The 19,238-nt window shown below is 39.8% G+C and overlaps 1 protein-coding gene across 1 annotated transcript; it reads right to left on the bottom strand.

Moving 5' to 3' along the window:
- Positions 1–1,478: 1,478 nt before the first annotated feature.
- On the bottom strand, positions 1,479–15,997 carry LOC121951555 (protein zyg-11 homolog). Its single transcript, XM_042497922.1, has 14 exons — positions 15,820–15,997; positions 14,731–14,896; positions 12,492–13,291; positions 12,142–12,282; positions 10,099–10,275; positions 7,971–8,035; positions 7,588–7,687; positions 7,277–7,327; positions 5,777–5,938; positions 5,624–5,671; positions 4,785–4,985; positions 4,645–4,697; positions 4,082–4,179; positions 1,479–2,360 (listed from the first exon to the last, which is right to left on the bottom strand). Exons 1-14 carry the CDS (start codon positions 15,820–15,822, stop codon positions 2,179–2,181), a joined length of 2,247 nt encoding a protein of 748 aa, XP_042353856.1. The 5' UTR covers positions 15,823–15,997; the 3' UTR covers positions 1,479–2,178.
- Between the last annotated feature and the right edge of the window lie 3,241 nt (positions 15,998–19,238).

The following is a 19,238-nucleotide window of genomic DNA, read 5'->3' on the forward strand; positions in this document are numbered from 1 at the left end:
AAGTGCAACAATCGACACACAGAAATGATCAACTGTGGGCCGCCTACATCTGCCTTTGAAGAATATTCTAAAAGTATTACAGTAAAAAGCTACACTGTTACTTCAATTAAGGCGAGAGAGGAATGTTGGCAGAAAATTACTAAATGTGAGTGCACAAGTTAATATAACCTTCATTTCATCACTCTGTTATTTCTAATGTGACAGCTGCACATTCTGCAGCTCTTGAACTTTATACCTGATGCAGTGGGCTTAAACATTTTAATCAAGACCTATAATTATGTCTGTGACTCATCAAAAAATTTCTCATTTTTGGATTTTCTGTTTTTGGAGTTTTCTTCATGAATTTTCTTCATGAATTGGGGTGAGTAATAAATATACAAATGGTCATTTGGAGATGACGTATTTCTTTGAGCTAAGCTGACCTGCTATCTGCATAAGCTACATATGTACAGAAAAGTTTTTTAATCCATGTATTTAATGAAGTGGAAAAATGTCAACATGTGATTTACAGATGGGTTATACATTATGACTATACTGGACTGGGAGGTGTTGCTAGAGACCAGCAGAGACTGCTCATGGCCATGACACAGTCTGGCACATACCCTCCCAAACTGTGGTTTTAATGTGTGTTTTTTTTGCACAAAGTAAACGTGTTAAATCATGACTTTTAGAGGTGCTGGTAGGTAAATTTCTTTACCGCTTAACAGCCAGCCTAGCTGTCTCCTCTTGTGTCCAGTGTTTACGAAAAGCTAAGCTAACATGCTGCTGGCTCTAGCTTCATATTTAGCATACAAACTTGAGAGTGGTAAAAAATCTACTATTTTAACTCTTTGCAACAAAACAAATCAAGGCATTTCCCCAAACACTGAACTACTATTTCAATTTTTTCTCCCTTTGTCTTTCATTTGGTTACTTGATACGCCGTCTGTTTCGAGTGTCACTTGAATATTGATAGCCTCTTTGAGCCACAAACTTAAGACCTGATTAACGCAATGCACACCACTGTTACCCTTTGGCTCCTCTGTTCACCTTACAACCTCACATGCAATGTTTTCCATGTACACACCCAACACCAGTGCAAAGTCACTGTGCATGCTATAGAATGACCTACAGCGCCTGGAGAGCAGTGGCATTTCCCCACACGTCTCTTGACTTGAACTTCTCACGGTAACTGAACACCATCTTCACTACAGAGCTCTCGACCTTCGACCCCACAGGACTGTGACATTAATGTTTAGGGGTTCAAGCAGTAGTTAAATACTGACCCTGGATCAGTTTACACAGCTCTTCTCTGACACAGCCTACCACTGGCAAGGAGATGACTAACCTGGATGAATCACAAGCATGCAAAGCCATATTCTATTTAGCAGATCCCTTTGAATTCCTCTGGGGGATTTAAAAATGTGAATTAAGGGGATTTGACACTTAAAAGTTGAACACGGTGGAACAACTAAAATATTCACGAGAGCTTGTTAATCCACTTTTCAAAAGGATTTATTAATAGGGCAACTTAGAATAGACTCTGTGGATGCCTACGAGCTGTTCTGTCTTCCAGCTGTGTGTTACATAAAATATAATGAATTCAGCATCTAGGATACTAGAGGGGAGAGAGAGCGGGAGAGGGAGAGGGGAGATAACTTATTCTCCAGCATGACTGCTTTATAATGAGGCCCTCAGTACAGACAGATAAACATGATCTTGAATCTAAACATCTGATGAGTGAATATTTCACAAAAACAGACCTTAAAGGCAAAACAGCCCTGAGGCTACAGTACCAAAGCACCCTCTAGTGACAGGTTTTCAGTCTATGCATGCTTTACAACACAAGCTTTAGTCTGTAACTTCTAAAACACTTTATTAAGGTCAAACATTTTCCAGCTTGACAGCAATTTGACCTCGATATGGTGCAAATAATATAGTCACTGTCTATTACGTTTTTTTTCCCAGAAGGATTTTAAACTAAACCTACAGTCTGAAAGTAGATCACGATTCATGACGTCACGACCACTGATCATACTTTCTATATAAAATATCTAGAACATAATTTATTCCATATCCAATTCCAAGATGATCGACTTGAACTGTATGTACTCCAGTGTTGTATCTGCAACCTCAGGTATAGCACATTTTAGGCACAGCTCATAAAATAATGATAAAATACATTTCCTGTCACTTTTGTCAAGAATTTCGAGGCCCCATCAGGTCTTTGCAGGACCCTAAGTGACCCCGGTGTTGCTCTACCATATGCAAGATGCTGTCTGACAGTCCTTTAATGTCAGCGTGTGTGTTGGGGTGTGCAGTCAAAGCCCTCAGAAGTTCAGTCACGCCCTCCTTCTCCATCATGTTGCTGTAATGTGAAGCTACAGGAACGGAGAGAGACGTGATGAGAACATGAGAGAGGCACAGAGGCTTCACCACCACTTGAATATTAATACTCGAGAGAAGTCTACAAGAATCTATTTAACATTACATAATGTGGGGATTAATTAAATTTTAATTTTTGATTTTTGGCTTCCAATGACTATGAAAACAAGAAAATCAAGATAAAATGATTATTGTGCCACATTCCATTTTGCAATGAAGCTCTTATTTTGTCTTTTGTTACAAATCCAGCCCCCCAACTTTCTCACTAAATTAAGTGACATTTTAGACCCACTTGGTGGCTTTATTTCTAAAAAAAAAAAAAAAAAAAGTGACTAGCGACAAATTAAGCCTGCTTGCTTGTTCAGACCATCATGGAAAAAGCAAGAAATATATTTGTACATAGTACTTTATAATTCATCCCCATGTATGCTGCTCAGAGTAATCAAAGTCCTTTAGGCTATTCAACATTTATTTTATTTATCTGTTTTATTTTGTTTTTGTCCAATTTATTTGTAAGTTGAATTGTATTTTAAGTTCAAGAAAATCCACTATTGAAGAGAATTTTTTTAAAGAAACTAGAATTACAACCTCCCGATTGTATGCCTCTGCACACCAGTCAAGTTGCACTTACACTTTACATCCATGTCTGTGAACAGTAAACACGGATCCTGAACACACATTTTTCAACCTGGCAGCAGAGAAGATCACTACAATCAGCACAGTTTCAAGGTGGACACCCAAGATTAGAGTCCCCAGTGTAGTATGGTTTCTGGCATATGACTGATTAATGGCCACAAAAGTGTTTTTGCAGAGCATTGCGATTACACAGTGAAGTTGCCCTTTGACCTTTTGAATATAAAATGTCAACACTACATCATTTTATCTATTTAGATAGCGTCAACATTCTTGTGGGGACATTCCCTCAGAGTGTTCCTGAGATACTGCATTCAAGAGTGACCTGACCTTTGACCACCAAAATTAAATCAGTTCCTTGTCTAGTCCAAGAGGAGGTTTGTGCCAAATGTGAAGACATTCCCTCTAGGCGTTCTTGAGATATTGTGTTCACGAGAATGGGACAGACAGACAACCCACAAACATAATGCCTCCAGCCACAGCTATCACCGGCAATAAGGCATTAAGAAGATTAAGAAATCCATGTAGTTTCCAAGGTCAGTGAGAAATTGTGTCAAATAATGAGGATCTCAATATTGACGAATATAATTGAGATAATGATTTTTACCATAATTGAGCAGCCCTAACAGAGGGTGCAATATTTGTGACATGACAACAGATAGCTCAAATCAATTTTGCATCAAAATACTGTGTTGGGCTGCAGCTAATGGTTATTTTCATTACTGATTATTTTGCACATTATTTTCTTAGCGAAAACTGTCCATCTCAGTCCAAGTTCAACTCAACACCTTCAAATGTCTTGCTCTGTCAGCCAAACAGTCCAAAAGGCCATCAATATTCAGTTTAATATAAAGAGAAAAGCAGGAAAATCTTCATATTTAACAATCTGAAAATAGCTTTTTCTGGCATATTTGTAAAATTATTTCTAATGATTGATCAATTATCAAAATAATTGTCTATTATTTTTCTGTCAGTGTCAAGTCATTGGTTAGTCGACATTGACAGCTCTAGAACTGTACCACACGTAGTTCTGCATGACATCCCAGTACCCCCCCTGTAGTGTGTATGTGTGTCTGTGTCTTACTGTTCTGACTGCAGACCAGATGCATGGCCCAGACTGCCCACAGCTGCACTCCTGAGGGTTGCCAAGTCTCAAGCAGGGGGCAAAACGGACTGAATGACCTGAAGTGAGGACACAAGGAGACATTGGGATCAAAATAACACTTTTGAGTAATTCTAAGCATTTTTATTTTGGCTGTATTTTGTGCTTTAATTAACCAGACAGTCGATTTTCTTTGGCAAAAATGCTATCCAGGGAATGTAACTGACACGCATAAAATTATTTTCAATAGATTTTAAATGCATTCTTGTGATTGTCTGAGTTTTTTCTGTCAGTCCTGGTATTATTCTGCGTGGCACATTCCTATATGAAATCTCGCCAGATATCCAAATAAATGAACCATAACTATATACACTAAGTAAGTAACAACTGGGCAGAATATTGGGACAGTGGTGCTAAATTCTTTTTTCAAGTGTTATGCAACATGTATTTTACATTTCATGTTGACTTTAACAGACAGAATGAGTAAATGCATTAAAAATTACTTCTAAAAAGCTTTCTTTCTATTTTGTTTACATTTCTCTCACCTGTAAGAGACCATTTCTCTCTCGAGTTGTGTCCATGTCATTATGGATGCATGCTGCAATAAAGAAAGACACTTTGTGAGTTTTACTTCATGTCAAATTCAGACCAGCATCCAAAACTTTTGCCTCTCACACACACACACCAGCTGCTCCAGTATGGTGCTGCGGAGTTCCTCGTCCAACGTCCAGGCCTCTGGTCTGGAGGCAAGCTGTGCCAGAGTCCCTCCTGCAAAGTAACGGACCCCCACCTCCACCTCTGTGTCCTGCAGCAGATTAAGGATGTGTTCCAGCAAGTCCTCCTCCATCAGGTCTGCCTGTAGCACCTCAACTTCTGCTATGTTGTTCTGCCAGAGGGGATACAGGAATTGATTTTGTCAGGATACCAACAAATGGATTTTAATCTTATTGGTCAAAACATCTTAAATATTTGGGGGCAATTCAGATGCTACCTGATGTCAGAACATTAAAGCTGGGGTGGGCAAGAATCTGGAAAAGGCAAATAAAAAAAATTGCAGTACTTGGAAATAAACCCTTTGTCTGCAGCTCTCCCTTCTCGACCCTTAGCCCCTCCCACCAGTCTAGTGTTCTCTCAGACCACTTGAATTATAATATATTTAAAGTTAATTACGGGATTTTTGCCCAGTGATGTCAAAATTAAACTCATGCCACAGCTTTAAGCCTTGAATGTGGGAAAGATTGCAGGAAGAAAATGAGCATAAGCTGTAAACACAGATGGATTGTGAATGGATCCAATCACACAATGTACATTCATGTTAAAACGTTTTGTTTTATTTTTGGAGGATATTGTCATGCAGCTATGATACCCCTTTTTGGTTTAAGCAAACTATAAAAACAAGAATAGGACTGTGGCACATGATCAAAAATCATGTTCTAAACTAACAATGGCAACCACACACGCACACACGCACACACACACACACACACACACACACACACACACACACACACACACACAACCCACCAGGAGGCCAAGTACTTTCTGCTGAATGGAAGGTTCAGTGTAGTAGGTCTGCAACACAAAAAAACCCAGCATGAGACCATGTTTGTGTGATCCTCTGTGTGGGTGCAGTTCTGTAGTAATGTGTCCATCAGTGTATTTTTGGGGCTCTTTTACCTCCAGAACCTCCTCGTACAGCTCCAGGCCCTGGCACTCGATGAAATTGCGAGCAGCGGCGGGCATCTCATCTGTCAGGTTCCACAGAGCGCTCAGGGCGAACTTCAGAGTGGAGTCCACCACTCCATCCATGGCTTTCTGCTGCACAATAGCCAGCAGCTGCTGTGAGACGGAGCGAATGAGTGGAGAAAACATGAGACGAGGGGAATGATAGAGAGGGACGATGAAAGAGCCAAAAAACGGAATAGGGAATATCAACTTTTGGAAATAAATTTGTGGCTTTACAGGAAGCATCCTTTGGCAGTGTTGAATTCAACTGCTCGATACTGTAATTTACATGTGGATAAGTGGCAGCAGACGTACAATAAGTACAAAGTAACTGAAGCATAGAGAGAAGCCTGATTACAGACAAAGAGAGAAACAGAGAGGGGTAATTGAATAATGGAGTAACAGTAAACCGTGAAGGACGAGCACATGGAGCACTGAAGTGACAGCAAGTAAATGAGTATATATACACACTCTTAGCAATAAAGGTGCTAACATTTAGCATTTATGATTCTTTGGCTTATCCCCAGAGGAGAATCATTTTTGATTCTTGGTATAATCTTTGTTAAAGGTTCCACCTGGAACCCTTTCATACCACTTTTCCACCAAATTAATCTTGTTCTTGAACTGGTTCCCTTTTAAGAGTCTTGAAATCTTGGTGCTATCTAGTGAAACAGCTCACATTTTCACCAGTTTCAGCAAAAACATTGTAATCAAGAATGTATCATCAATAAAATGAGTTGCACAATGCACAACAGAAGTATAGATGGGTGGCAAAGTGGCAGATCGCATTGATAACCTGCAAGCTTACATTCTGTTATTACTTAATTGCGATGCAATGCGATTAAAGGTTGTACATAACACTATTTGCATAGTACTATACTATATAGGCTGTACTGGGATTTTGAAAGCTAAAGTAATGCTACAAGATATATCTATATTTAAAAATACCACTTGAAAAAAACATAGTTTCACATAGAGAAACATCTTCATATTTGACGGCGAGGATCTTTTTAACACCCATGCTTTCAAAAATCGAAGAACTCTTTCTTCCAAAAAAGGCTCTTTGGATGAAAGTTGTTCTTAAAAGAACCCTTAGTCTTACCAAAAAAACAAAACCGTTTCTTTTTAAAAAGGGTCTGGCTTTGCAGAGTCTAAGTCAAATGTAGTAATGGAGAAAATGATCTGTCTGTCGTCTATCTATTGGAACCCCAAGTCTTAAAAAAAGGGTTACTCAGAAGCAAATGTTTTTGGGCAGACCATCAGCCCTACAGGAAGAACCCGCTTGGAAGCCTTATTTCTAAGAGTGTACAGAGTAGGTAGAGGAAAATACAGCAGGTGAAAGAGACAGAGAGAGAGGAGAGAGAGAACTACAAGTATGCTTATGCATATCTAGTGCTAAGCTGGGGACGTTGTGTAAGTGTGAAACCAAATACCCTGACAGTGTAAATGTACCTTCATTATAAAGACGTCCTTGCCGAGCTGAGCAGTCTCCTCTGTGGACAACTGCAAATAAAACAAAGAGATGAGGGCTTCTTTGAATTCCACATATTTTCCTAAATGTCAAACTAGAACAAATTGTACGTTTAGCGAAAATTAGCTCCATTTATCTGGACTAAATGAAAGCATAAAGCTGGCTGTTGAAATTAGTGTCACAGAGGAGCAGGAGGTGACTGAGGCACGGGGCTCTTAACAGGTGGGACTAACAGGTGCCGTACTATTTTCCTGCAGCAGACTAATGCACAGTAAGCGAGCAGTGTCTTGACCTTGGCTACCAGAATGGAGATGACAGCCACAGCCATCCTCTGAAGGGTCGGATCCTCGTGGCTGCGCAGCCAGTTAATCACCAGCGTGGCTGCTAAATACCTAAACCATGATCACATTATGGATATAAGGGACACAGTATTACAAAAATATACCAGTGATGTACAGAGAAGCCTTTGGGAAAATCTGAGTTCAGGTCTGCAATTTTACATCTGGAGGAACTATTTCTTTTGGCACTTTCATGACAAGACTAAATATATTTTAGTTGGATCACAGTTTTGTTGGAAAAACACTCCAGTGCCACTCTGTGAGTGCACTGATTATCCAGGCTTCTGCGTAATGGTGGGCTCGTACATCATAATATAACTGCAAGGAATTAACTAACTTGTCAAAGGGGACATCCTGAAGGATGTAGTCACTGCAGAGCGCCAGCAGACAGTTCTTTTGCACCTGGAGAGATGGAAACAGTTTATGAATTCAAGAACTACATGGGTGTAGGAAAACATATGAGGTATGATGGAGTACCAAACACAGAGGGGCGAATTCACAAAGAATGGATTGCGGCAGCATGATTTGCGCAAATGTAATGTAAAAGATAATTGATGTAGCCACCATGACGTCACCCATTGGACTGTGGAGTTCGAAAGCCTTGCGTTCAGCATTTCAGCAGTCACCATCTGCATAATAGTCGTTCAACATGCTCTGGCTCACTTCCCATCAGCATTTGCCCTCTGGAAATCCCCACCACCATCATAAGTGCCATTCCAATTGTCATAAAAACTGAATTTAACTTGGTGAGATGGACCCTCGGAGTGCTGAGGGAGGAAGTGAACAACGATGGACAATTCAGAGGTCTTTATCAACCAAAATGCATTGCAGTTATGCATTTGATGTAAGAAAATCCATCCATGTTAGGGGACAGTAATAAGTTAAACTCTGGTTGCACCACAGATTAAGGAGAAGATGAATACACTGGTAAATAAATTTTAAAAAGTAAAATCTAGTACATTCACTATCTGACATGCTTTTCAGTTTCATGCATTTTCTAATATATCTTAAGGGTCGGTATGTGTAGGCTTACATGTGTAAAGATTTACTCATCTGTTGGCATATTGAAAAAAAAATAATTTCTTGATATTTTACTGAAACCTGTCATACAAAATTGCAAATCATATTTTCGTGTATTGTTGTCCTGTTAAGCTTGTGCGATATCTGCATTCCATACATTATCTGTAAATTTGTGGAAAAAAAGCTGTTTTGCAAGATGTTATAAACTTAAAATAATAGTTCTAATAAACATGATAAAGATAACTATCAGAAATGATTAAATCAGAAACTGATGCAGCGTATTACCAACTGACTGCTGGTGTATTGCAATTATCTGCCTTCAGCTCACAGAAAGGAGTCTGCAGGTGTTTACTTAACTTATTTATATGTATTTAATGATTTGTAAAAAAGCAGTGCTTATCCTGCAAACGGTGGTCAATCTGTGACAGTTGGGCTGAAAGTGAACCAGGTCAGGTGAGTTTCATTTCAGTCCCCCATCTGCTTTCCTTGGCTCTCCATGTGACCTTCATGTGACTTCAGCTGTTACGTAGTACCAAAGGCTGAGAAGAAGTGAAGGAAGGAGAGTGGAACTACTAATGAAACGCAGCATTGGTTTTTGGGAGCGGTTGGAGCTTGATTGCACATCATTCAGAAACCACTATCTGCCCCGTCTAAGGTTCAATTCTCAAAAAAAGATATTGCCCTGATTATATTATAGTGCAAACACACAAATAAATGTATGCAGCTAAGTGCAGTTTCCCCTTTTTTGCATTTGATTGCAATTATCCAAGTGGCATTGTATAAATGTTGCCTTTGCGCTCGAAGGCAGCAGGAGCATAGTAGGCAGAAGAAAATCAGAGAGAAGAGGAAAACAGATTTTCACACTGCGAGCTGTAGGTCCTAACCAACGAGGTTCAGAGGCATTCATCAAAATGTCAGTGAAGGAATGTAAACTTAACAGAGAAAAAAAACATATTTGGAATTTAATATCCGAGTTTGTCAGTGCCTTTGGGTTACTATCAACTCTTTTCTGATGCAAGTAATTTCACTGTAACTGCATGTGGCTATTACCAACGATGTTTGTGATTAGAACTGTTTTTGCCCCAAATGTATGCATATCATCTCATTTAAATTTGAGCAAAACTGAGACCCCTTGCCAGGCAGCACATTTAGGGATGCATATCACCCTTTGCAATTGTTTCTTTTTTCTTATTTTGTAGTTTTAGCACACACAAAATCTGCACAATCCTTTTGTGATTTCGCCCCTACAAGTTAAGAATTACAAATATAGTTTAAAAGCGGCAGAATGGGAGTTGTTACCGAATGCAACAATTATTAGTTCAGAATCTGATAAATGACATGTCAGCTGGTAGCAGCCGGGCCAGTCTGTGCCACATTTTGCCATTGTGCAACTGCATCATATCATTATGAATCTGTAACCTGAAACACTGAGCGTGTCAGCTGACCTGTTGGTGGTTGGGGAAGGTCTTCATTGAGAACAGCAGCTGGCTGACAGTGGAGCTGAGCAGGCTGACAGGCATGGCCTCTGCCAGGTCCGAAGTGGTCAGATTGAACACGCACGCTGTGGCCACCAGGTGGACGTGCAGGGAGGTGGGGTGGCTCTGCATCGCACTCAGTACCAGCTACATTTAACAAAGAAGTGTGTGTCATAAAAACATGAGCCTCAGAATAAGAAGCAGTTTGAGTTTGTGACTGATGTCATGTTGTGAACTATTATCAGGAGAGGAAAGTGATGGGACAGGGCATCTCCCACACATAATTACTGTGTAACCCTCCAAACTACTCACCAAGACAGCTGTATTGTACTATTTATCTGTAAGGCTCTACTAGAAACTGCCTCTTTACCTCCTCTTCAACATCAAGACTAAATACAGTAATTATAACGTCAGGTCAGATGACATTTCATCTTAAGCTGTACAGTTTGTTCAAACAGAGCTCCAAAAATGGTTTGAAATGCTAAGCTCCTTACAAAGGGAATGAATTACAAACAATTTAAAATATCTCATTGACATTATGTTTAAGTATTATGAATGCTACTTGAACTTGTTTCCTGTACTGTGGAAATAATATCTACCATGTGTGAAAGTTGTGTCTTGTTGTGAAGTTCTGTGTTTTTCTGTGCTCATCCTGTAAATGTTTATCATGTTGGACAGGAAATCTTGTTCTTAGTAAGACTTCCTGTTCAAATAAAGGATTAACTAGAAAACTTTAACTAAAGCATCTCATCTGGCAGATGATAAGTGGAGATACTGTGCAACACTAGAGTAAAACATCCTAAAAAATATTATTCAGTTAACCATAGAAATGCTACTTACCATTATTATTATACTAAAGTATAAAAGTATAAGTCTTGTTTCTAACAACATATTATTTTTGTTTTGGCCAGCACTCCTGTCTGTATTAAAATTAGATTTTAAAAAAGTCATAGGGGACAGGAAACACAATCATATAGCTTTAACAATCGGTTAACTCTTTGAAACCTGGACTGACATCAGTTTTCTTGTGCTGCATTCAGACAGCTTTCATAAGGTATTTGACCCTTTAAACCTGAGGAAATTTGTATAATTTCTTTTTCAAGATTGGAAAAAATGACCAACTCAGAGAATTATATCACACAATACATTAGTTTTATGAAGGAGGGGATGATTATTAGAACATTATCCCCTCCAAAAAACGAAAATGTCCAAAAAACTATATTATAGATTTGCTTTTGGTTTTTACTTGTTTCTACTTATTGTCAGGTCATTTCCTAGAAACGTGTTTACTTTTTTTTTTTGCTCATTTTTGGGCCACGTCTTTTTAAATTGCGCATTGCATTCTTCCCATATTTTTTGAAAGACATTGAACCAATCTGCTCATGTTTTACAGGGTTAACAAAACTTAATTGGAAGAGAAATACGAGGTGAAAAGTAAAATTGTTACCCAAACTGTATTTTTTTAAGATCAATCACAGTTTAAAAACTGATGTCCATGTCCTTCTACTAAAAGATGTATTTTTCTTCTGTTCATATCCCCAGTCTACCAAAAAACCCCATTGTAAGAAATATTATTGTACATTTTACATCCAGTCATGCTGAGTCAGCCAATGAAAATTAGCCCACAAGCTAACAAATAACAAATTAAAGATGCTAACTAGACTTACCACTATAATACATCTGCTAGATGCTGTGATTTTAGTGGAGAACAGGTTTTCAGGGGCTTTTTTTGTTGTTTTTTTTACTTTTTATGAGGGGAAAATGTTGAACAAAATATTAATCAGAAAAGTATTTTTTTTAGGGCCTATTAGTGACATTTTAGGTGTGCTTGCCTTTAATTTTAAGTGGCTTAGATGGTCTGTTCTAAACTTTTAGACTGTTTACAACCTTTACTTGTTGAAGGTTGTTTTAAAGAATAATTTTCAGTGTCAGATATTGCAACCACCAATAAAAATGTGTTGTAATAAATGAAATGATTCTTTAGAGAGTCACGCACAATGCAAACCATTGTACCTTAAGCATATCCGCTTGTGGTTTGTCAGTATCAGTGGTTAGATTGTAGAGATGGATGAGGGCCTCTCGCATGAAACACTCGCGGTCTCCGTACCTTCTCAGTACCTCACACACCTGGTTCTCATTAGCCTCTCCAGTTACCTGAAAATACACAGCACATCAGCATCATCAGAGAGACAGGAAAAGCAGTGGGCATTTTCAGTACATATACAAAAAGAGCCTCAAGTCAAAGGCAAATGAGAAACTTATGTGAGAGTTGAGCTCAAGTGTCTACCCATAACATTCTCTGACATCTTAGAGACGATAGAATGACATCAACTCTGTGCCTGATGCTAGAACTAGCTACTTACTTTGAGGTTTTTATGTGAAGACAGGACGTCGCAGGAGCTAGCCCCGGTGGCGAGCAGGCCCAGGAAGACCAGTCCACCTCTGGCCTCAACAAACGCTCTGACTGCTGCTTCAGAGATTCTCTTCCGTCCAGAGATATCGAGAGAAACGAGGGAAGGGAGGACCTGTGGACTCCCCTCCAGAATCTGCCGCACCGTCTCATCCCCGTCTCTCCCGTCACTGTCATCCACAGCAAAATGGTCCTCGGAAAAGTCTAGATGCCTGAGAGCATTCAGCTGACCGAGGACAAAGAGCAACCTGGCAGAGGACATGTCCAGCTGCCGCAGCCTGTGGACGGTCAAAGATCTCAGCGTGGTTTTGCAGTCAAGCAGTGCAGTAAGTTTTGAAACAGCGCTGCAGGAGATGTCCAGGCTCTCCAGCCGAGGGAGAGCACAGATATCCTCAAGTACAGCATCAGTCAGGTCTGTGTTGGCAAGGTTGAGCGTCCTCAAGCCCTGCAGGGAGCTAAAGCCAACACGGGTCCCTCCATCTTCCCCCAGAGTGTCCCAGTCCACATTAAGCCCAGTAAGGGACAACCTCTGCAGGCTGGATCTGCACTCCGGGTTGGAGGCCAGGCCTGAGACGATGTTAGCCACAGTGAGACCACCAGAGACCCAGGAGGCATCTAGTTCCTGGAGCCGGTGAGGGCAGAGGGCCAGGCGGAAAGCTTGCGCAGACACTGGACAGCAGCGGATGGAGGCTCGACGCAGGCGGAGCTCTTTGCAGTTTCGGAAAATCCCAACACTTGTGTCATTCAGAATCCCTTGTGGGAAGAAGGAGACAGAGATGCTGTTGGAAAAAGTCAGCCACATTTATGTTTATGTAATGGACTTAATTTCCCATAATTTCAGCCTGGCATACAATACTGTGAATTGATAAATCATATGATGATGAGGTAATGCCACTCTGACACTGTGATTATATTGTGATCATACAGGAAGTTGTGTGCCTGAAGAAATATAACTAACTTAAGTTCACATTTGTTTTGGGGTGAGTTTGTTTGTCCCTTTTCTTTAATTTGCCACAGAACTTCTATCACTTGATAGCGCATGGTATTGGATTTTCTGCTGATATCCTATATGCCAAAAAATAACATACCATGCATCAATAAGTAGTAGCTGCAGCTTCCCTCAGTCTTAAGCCCCTTCAATACTTAAAATACACGAATTTGTCCCCCAAGTAAATGACTAGAAAGCAACTCAGAGTTGTAACAATAATAATAAACATAATTTTACACTGCCTGTTCAGGTTGGGAATGTCACACAGTTATTCCACCTTGCCATTCTCTATAAAAGGTAAAATTGCAGAATGGGGGGACTGAGTTGTCTTGCCTATAAGCCACTAGTGGAGAAAGTAACAGCGCGGAATCAACATCTGTGTAAAAATTACAGTTTACAGAAAGGGATGAGTGTGACGTTTGACATCATGTGTGCAATCCACCACTGAGAGAATTAAAAAGCAGCTATTGGCAGTTAGCAGCTAACTCAAAGAAAACGAACAGTGCACGAAAATGTCTGCAAATTGGGGAGAAAGCGGGGTCCTGGAGCTACTAACCTCCCGAGCAGAGGACGTGATCAACCACCAATTATAACAGTGATGGTAAATGATTGTTATTGCCGTGTTATGTCATTATTATTGTTTAGAAAGTGCTGCCAACACTTATGTAACATGTCACTCTAGAGGCTGACGCTGTTGTGTTACACATCACGGCTGTTACGCCTCTTTTGCTTTTGGAGTGCCGGCATGCCGTCTGTCTAAAATAACACAATGGAGCAGCATTATGCTGCAGTTGTTTGGTTCAGTACATAAAAGTAAAGGGCAGTTAATGGTGGGCCTCGATTGCTGCCCAATCAAGGGATCTCTGTGTATAAAGGACTCATGTCTCCAGTAAAGGAGGTGGTGGTAGCTTGAAACCTCAAAAGCAACAGCTGCAATCTGCCATAAAGCACAAAAAAGATGAGGCAACTACAGCTGAAGCAGGAACTGCAATGCCATTTCCACCAGAAATTAACACAAAAAAGGCACAAATTCCTGCTTTGAAACCCATCAGGCTGCAGAAGATGTTATGTCTGATGCTCCAAATTTCTTAGGGGAGGAACCCATGCATAATATGTGTCCCCCATATGTTGAAAGAAACCAACACCCTAGCTCTCAGTTGTTGATACTGATGTTGTTGGAGCCGTTTCTGTCCTCCTGACCTACCTTTAGTTACCATCTTACGCAGTAGCTGGTCTGCTATCTCCTGTGGGAAGACTGGGGCCCAGCTGAGGCACAGGGAGCCGTCTGCTCGTCTGCTGCACAGAGCGTCCAGGCTGCGGCAAACCTCAACCAAGCAGAGGTCGCTCAGGGCCTGGGGGCCCTCGCCATCCTGCAACATATGAGCAGGTAATCACAGGAGTCATACTACCAGGTCATAAATTACACATCAAAGTGTAGGTATAAGCACAGCTGCAGTCATCTTTAAGGGTCCTTTCACCCAAAATAACAGTCCAGGGTGTAGAATTTAGTGGGATATAAGTCTTCTTCAGTGTATAATCACCTGAAAATGAGAATTGTTTTATCTTTACCTTAGAATACCTCCCGGTAAACACATCCTGAACATCTGGATCAGAAATAATGTGAGCACACATTAACTGATCAGATGAAGAAGGTGGGCACACATTCACAGGGGTGTTGGGGAGGCAGGCCATTTGCAACAAACCAAACTTCATAGAGAAAACACTGATTTGTAACATGAGGCGTTACAAATACGTGTTTTTACCTGTTTTAATCACCTGGTCCATTTGTTTTGTAGAATAAGAGACCTCTGCAGATAATGCGGCTGCCAGAAAAAAACCTCCTTAACAATAAACACACTGGACGCCACTAAATCCCCCTAAACCTTACACACTGGGCCTTTAGGTGATATATTAAAATAGTTTCTGGGTGAGTTAAAACTCAAAATGATTAAGGTGAAAATCATAATCTGTGTTGTTTTAATTTATTTGTTTGTCCAAATACATTTGCGAGGGATATCTATGCCCTGACAGTTGTCTCTCAGGCTTCCTCCTTGGGGGCTCAACAGACCCACAGTGACACAGGATCTCTAATGCTGCAGGAGTCTAATTTTATCCTCAACAGATGAAGCACTGCACACAAGTAAAGCCCGTTTAAATCACCTAATCCAGCCGGTCCCTGTAGGGCACAGTGGACAAAAGCAATGTGTGATACGGCGCGGAGTGAATGCTAAGCGTTTGTTACTGACACAAAGTTCACGACAGCAAAACATTTTAGAGAGGGGGTCAAACTCACCATGGCTGAAAAGTTAACAGTCGACAGGAAACTAAAATGCGCGAATAAATAAATAATGATATGGAGTTGCTCAGCAACACTTAAGATTAAAAGAAATCATCATCTGACTCAATGTTTCCCCTTAAAACTAAAGTAAAGTTGTGAAATCTTCTGTTTTGTTTGCAGTCGCTGCAGCTGACCGTCGAGGACCGACTGTCACTACCTGACCGCCTCCTATTGGTCCGTATGCGTGACGTCACCGGGCACATTAGCTTGTTTATCCTCTCAGATTCATTATCACCAGAAGTGGAAGAAATACCCAGATCTTTTACTTAAGTAATAGTAATACTACAGTGTAGAAATAGGCAACTTTGTTACGATTAAAAGTTTTGCATTCAAAAACCTTACCCTAGTAAAAGTACATGCCTATTAACATCAAAATATACACAAAATGTATATACTGCATACAGAATAGCCAATTTCAGAATAATGCATGTTATATTTATATGATTCTAATTATTGATGCAACAACATATTCATCACTAATGGTGCTGATGCTTAAGGTGAAGCTCATTTTACTTGGTTGTTTAATAATAGATCATAATTTATTAGTTGATTTATATTTTTGTTTTAATAATCTGAATGTGCAAAGTTACTTATGTCAGCTAAATATGATGGAGTAAAAAGAACAATATTTCACTCTGAGACGTAGTTGAGTAAAAGTATTAACAAGTACAAAATGGAAACACTCATGTACAACACAAATACGTCAAGGTTTCATATCCTTCCTGTCCAGCAAAAACAATGTAGCCTGTCTCCAAATTTGATTATTTTTTTATTTGAATTCTTCTGATAAACTTAAGGATTAAGGGTTTAGAGAAATCCTCTTCTTCCTCTTCTTAAATTAAATAAACTACTGGAAATCCTCTTGGATCAGCTAGAAAATGCATCGTCACAAAGTCTCAAAAACGGGGCTATTTTTCTGACACCATAAAAAGTTGAATTTTTAGAGATGGTTCTCACAGGGCTGATAATATGCACATACTTTTACTTAGGTAATGGTTTGAATGCAGGACTTAACTTGTCATGGAGTTTGTACAGGGTATGATATTATTTATTTTATTTGAGTAAAGGTAATCACTTCTTTCACCTCAGCAAACAGGTAGCGGTTCTGTTTAGGATTAAAGCAGTGGACCTACAACATCTGTGAAGATGAAGGTGGTAATAAACTCATTTTGCCACAAGGAGGGGCTCAGAGAGAGAGAGAGAGAGAGAGAGAGAGATACATTAACAGCTAGTGTTAGGTATATTGAAATGTGAAGTTTCAATACTACATAATTAATTACTAAATACAAAGACCCAAAGTCCAATACATACATGCATAAAAAGGAAAAAATCAGCAGGCATGTACAGAGACTTTTTAAGGAAAGGGGGATCGAAAGTGGGGCACCTCATCTTTGTACACTTATATGTGGTGGAGAAGTATCTTGCCTTTGTGAAATATCCATCTAATGTGACATTTGGGCAGAGATAAAGCATAGTCCTGTTATAATGAGGTTTTAAAAGACACACAATCAGCACAAATTTGTCCACTAAGAGAAGGCAAAGTCCCTTCCCCTCTGGTGGACCACCATGGGACAAATACGTATGGTAGTTAGTGGTGAGAGACAAATAAAGAATGGTTTTGATCAGTTTGAATCATGCCATGCCATTACACCTGTAGTTTGTCAGTTTAAAAGATGATTTAGCAAGTCAAGAAAGTAATCGTTTGCCATAAGATTTTAGTATAAGACTGTAAAAATACTTAATTAGAAAGACTACTAAGTACATATTGGCAGAAATTGAATAAAACACAATAACATATAATATATGTTTTCTTTAGTGTATAATTACCTGCAAATAAGAATTGTTGTATTTTTGTATACTAAGAATGAGCCATTTTTATCTAGGGTTAGCTGTCCTCCAAGTAGACCACCATGTTTCTACAGTGGCCCAGAACCGACAAACTAAACTCTGGCTCTAGATATGGCCATGGCCTTATTTTTTTTCACTTACATCACTTTACTCAGTGTTTTTACCAGTTTAAATCACTGTGAGTAATTGAGCTCCAGGTAAAAACCTCCTGAACAATAAACGCTGAAGGAATCCTGAGTTGATGCATGCTACAATGAAGACGTTTCAGCAGGCTGCAATCTTTCTCACAGCTAGATGCCACTAAATCCTACACACTGCTCCTTTGAAGGTGCTGTATGTAACTCTGGAGTCATATCCCAGTCGTCAAATACCGACACTTTATTAAGAATTAGCATACATCCAGCACTTTTACGTGACATCATAACTTTCTTTCTCACTGAGGCTGCAATACCTGTGTGTTTCGTATCAGTATGTACTCACATGAGCAACAAGTCTTGCTTGTTGTTTTACTTCACAGCTGATAAGAAGACCTGGAGTCACTGGATAAAACCCATCAGGTAAGATGCTTGTGCTTGTATTGGTGATGTGTATCATGCTAGACAAGAGCTGTAGCCAGTTCATTGAGCAGTTTCACACAAAACTAAATAGCACTACTATAAACGGTAACTTTCTTGACTTGCAAAATTATTTTTCTAAGTGACAAAGATCTTTTGTGTAACTCATACTGAATAATTGATGAATAATTATTCATCTCAATATATCATGTATGTCACCATATATTTTTCCCATAATAAGGTCCCATGGGGACACTGAAAGAGGAGGGGCTTTGCCTCTCTATTCTCTTGTGTGTGCATAAATTGTAAGAAGTTTCACTGAAGAGAGATTTTGCTTTCGTATCCCTCTCATCCCCTTGGAACCCTCAGATTTATCTTGGGATTCCTGGGTGGGCCAGACCCCCAGGTTGGGGAAAAATGATCTAGACTTCCAAGAGTGGGTAAAGGAGGTGCAGATACAGATAATGATTTTCAGGCATGGTTCGAATTAGCTTAAAATGTATTTTTTAGCTTCTTTCAGTACCAGCCTCCCCCAAACATATGTTCCTCTATATATAATTTATTTAAATTGGTCAACCTCTATTATATACAACCGACCACCAGTGAGACCCTCAATCACGCAAAACACATGTTCTCATACATGTTCAGGTCAGATGCAAGCACCCACACACACATACACTCCTACATTATGAATGTCCTGCATTGATTGCTCATGAGCAAATCTGTCCACCCACACGCCAAAGTATGTCTCCCCACGCAGAGAATCCCCATGCATCAAAGCCTGTGCTTCCTCCTCAATCCCAAACATTTAGCTGAGGGGCGTTCTTTTTTTGTCTGCAAAGCCCTCTGCTTATTGTCCTCATAACCAAATAAACACAGCTGCCAATAGCTCTTGGATTGCCACAAGAGACATCCCATATACGGTGCAAACACAAGAGAAATGCTCACATCCAAAAACAGACCTCTCTATTT

This window comes from Plectropomus leopardus, chromosome 12, assembly GCF_008729295.1.
Source record: "Plectropomus leopardus isolate mb chromosome 12, YSFRI_Pleo_2.0, whole genome shotgun sequence".
NCBI classification, from domain to species: Eukaryota; Metazoa; Chordata; class Actinopteri; order Perciformes; family Serranidae; genus Plectropomus; species Plectropomus leopardus.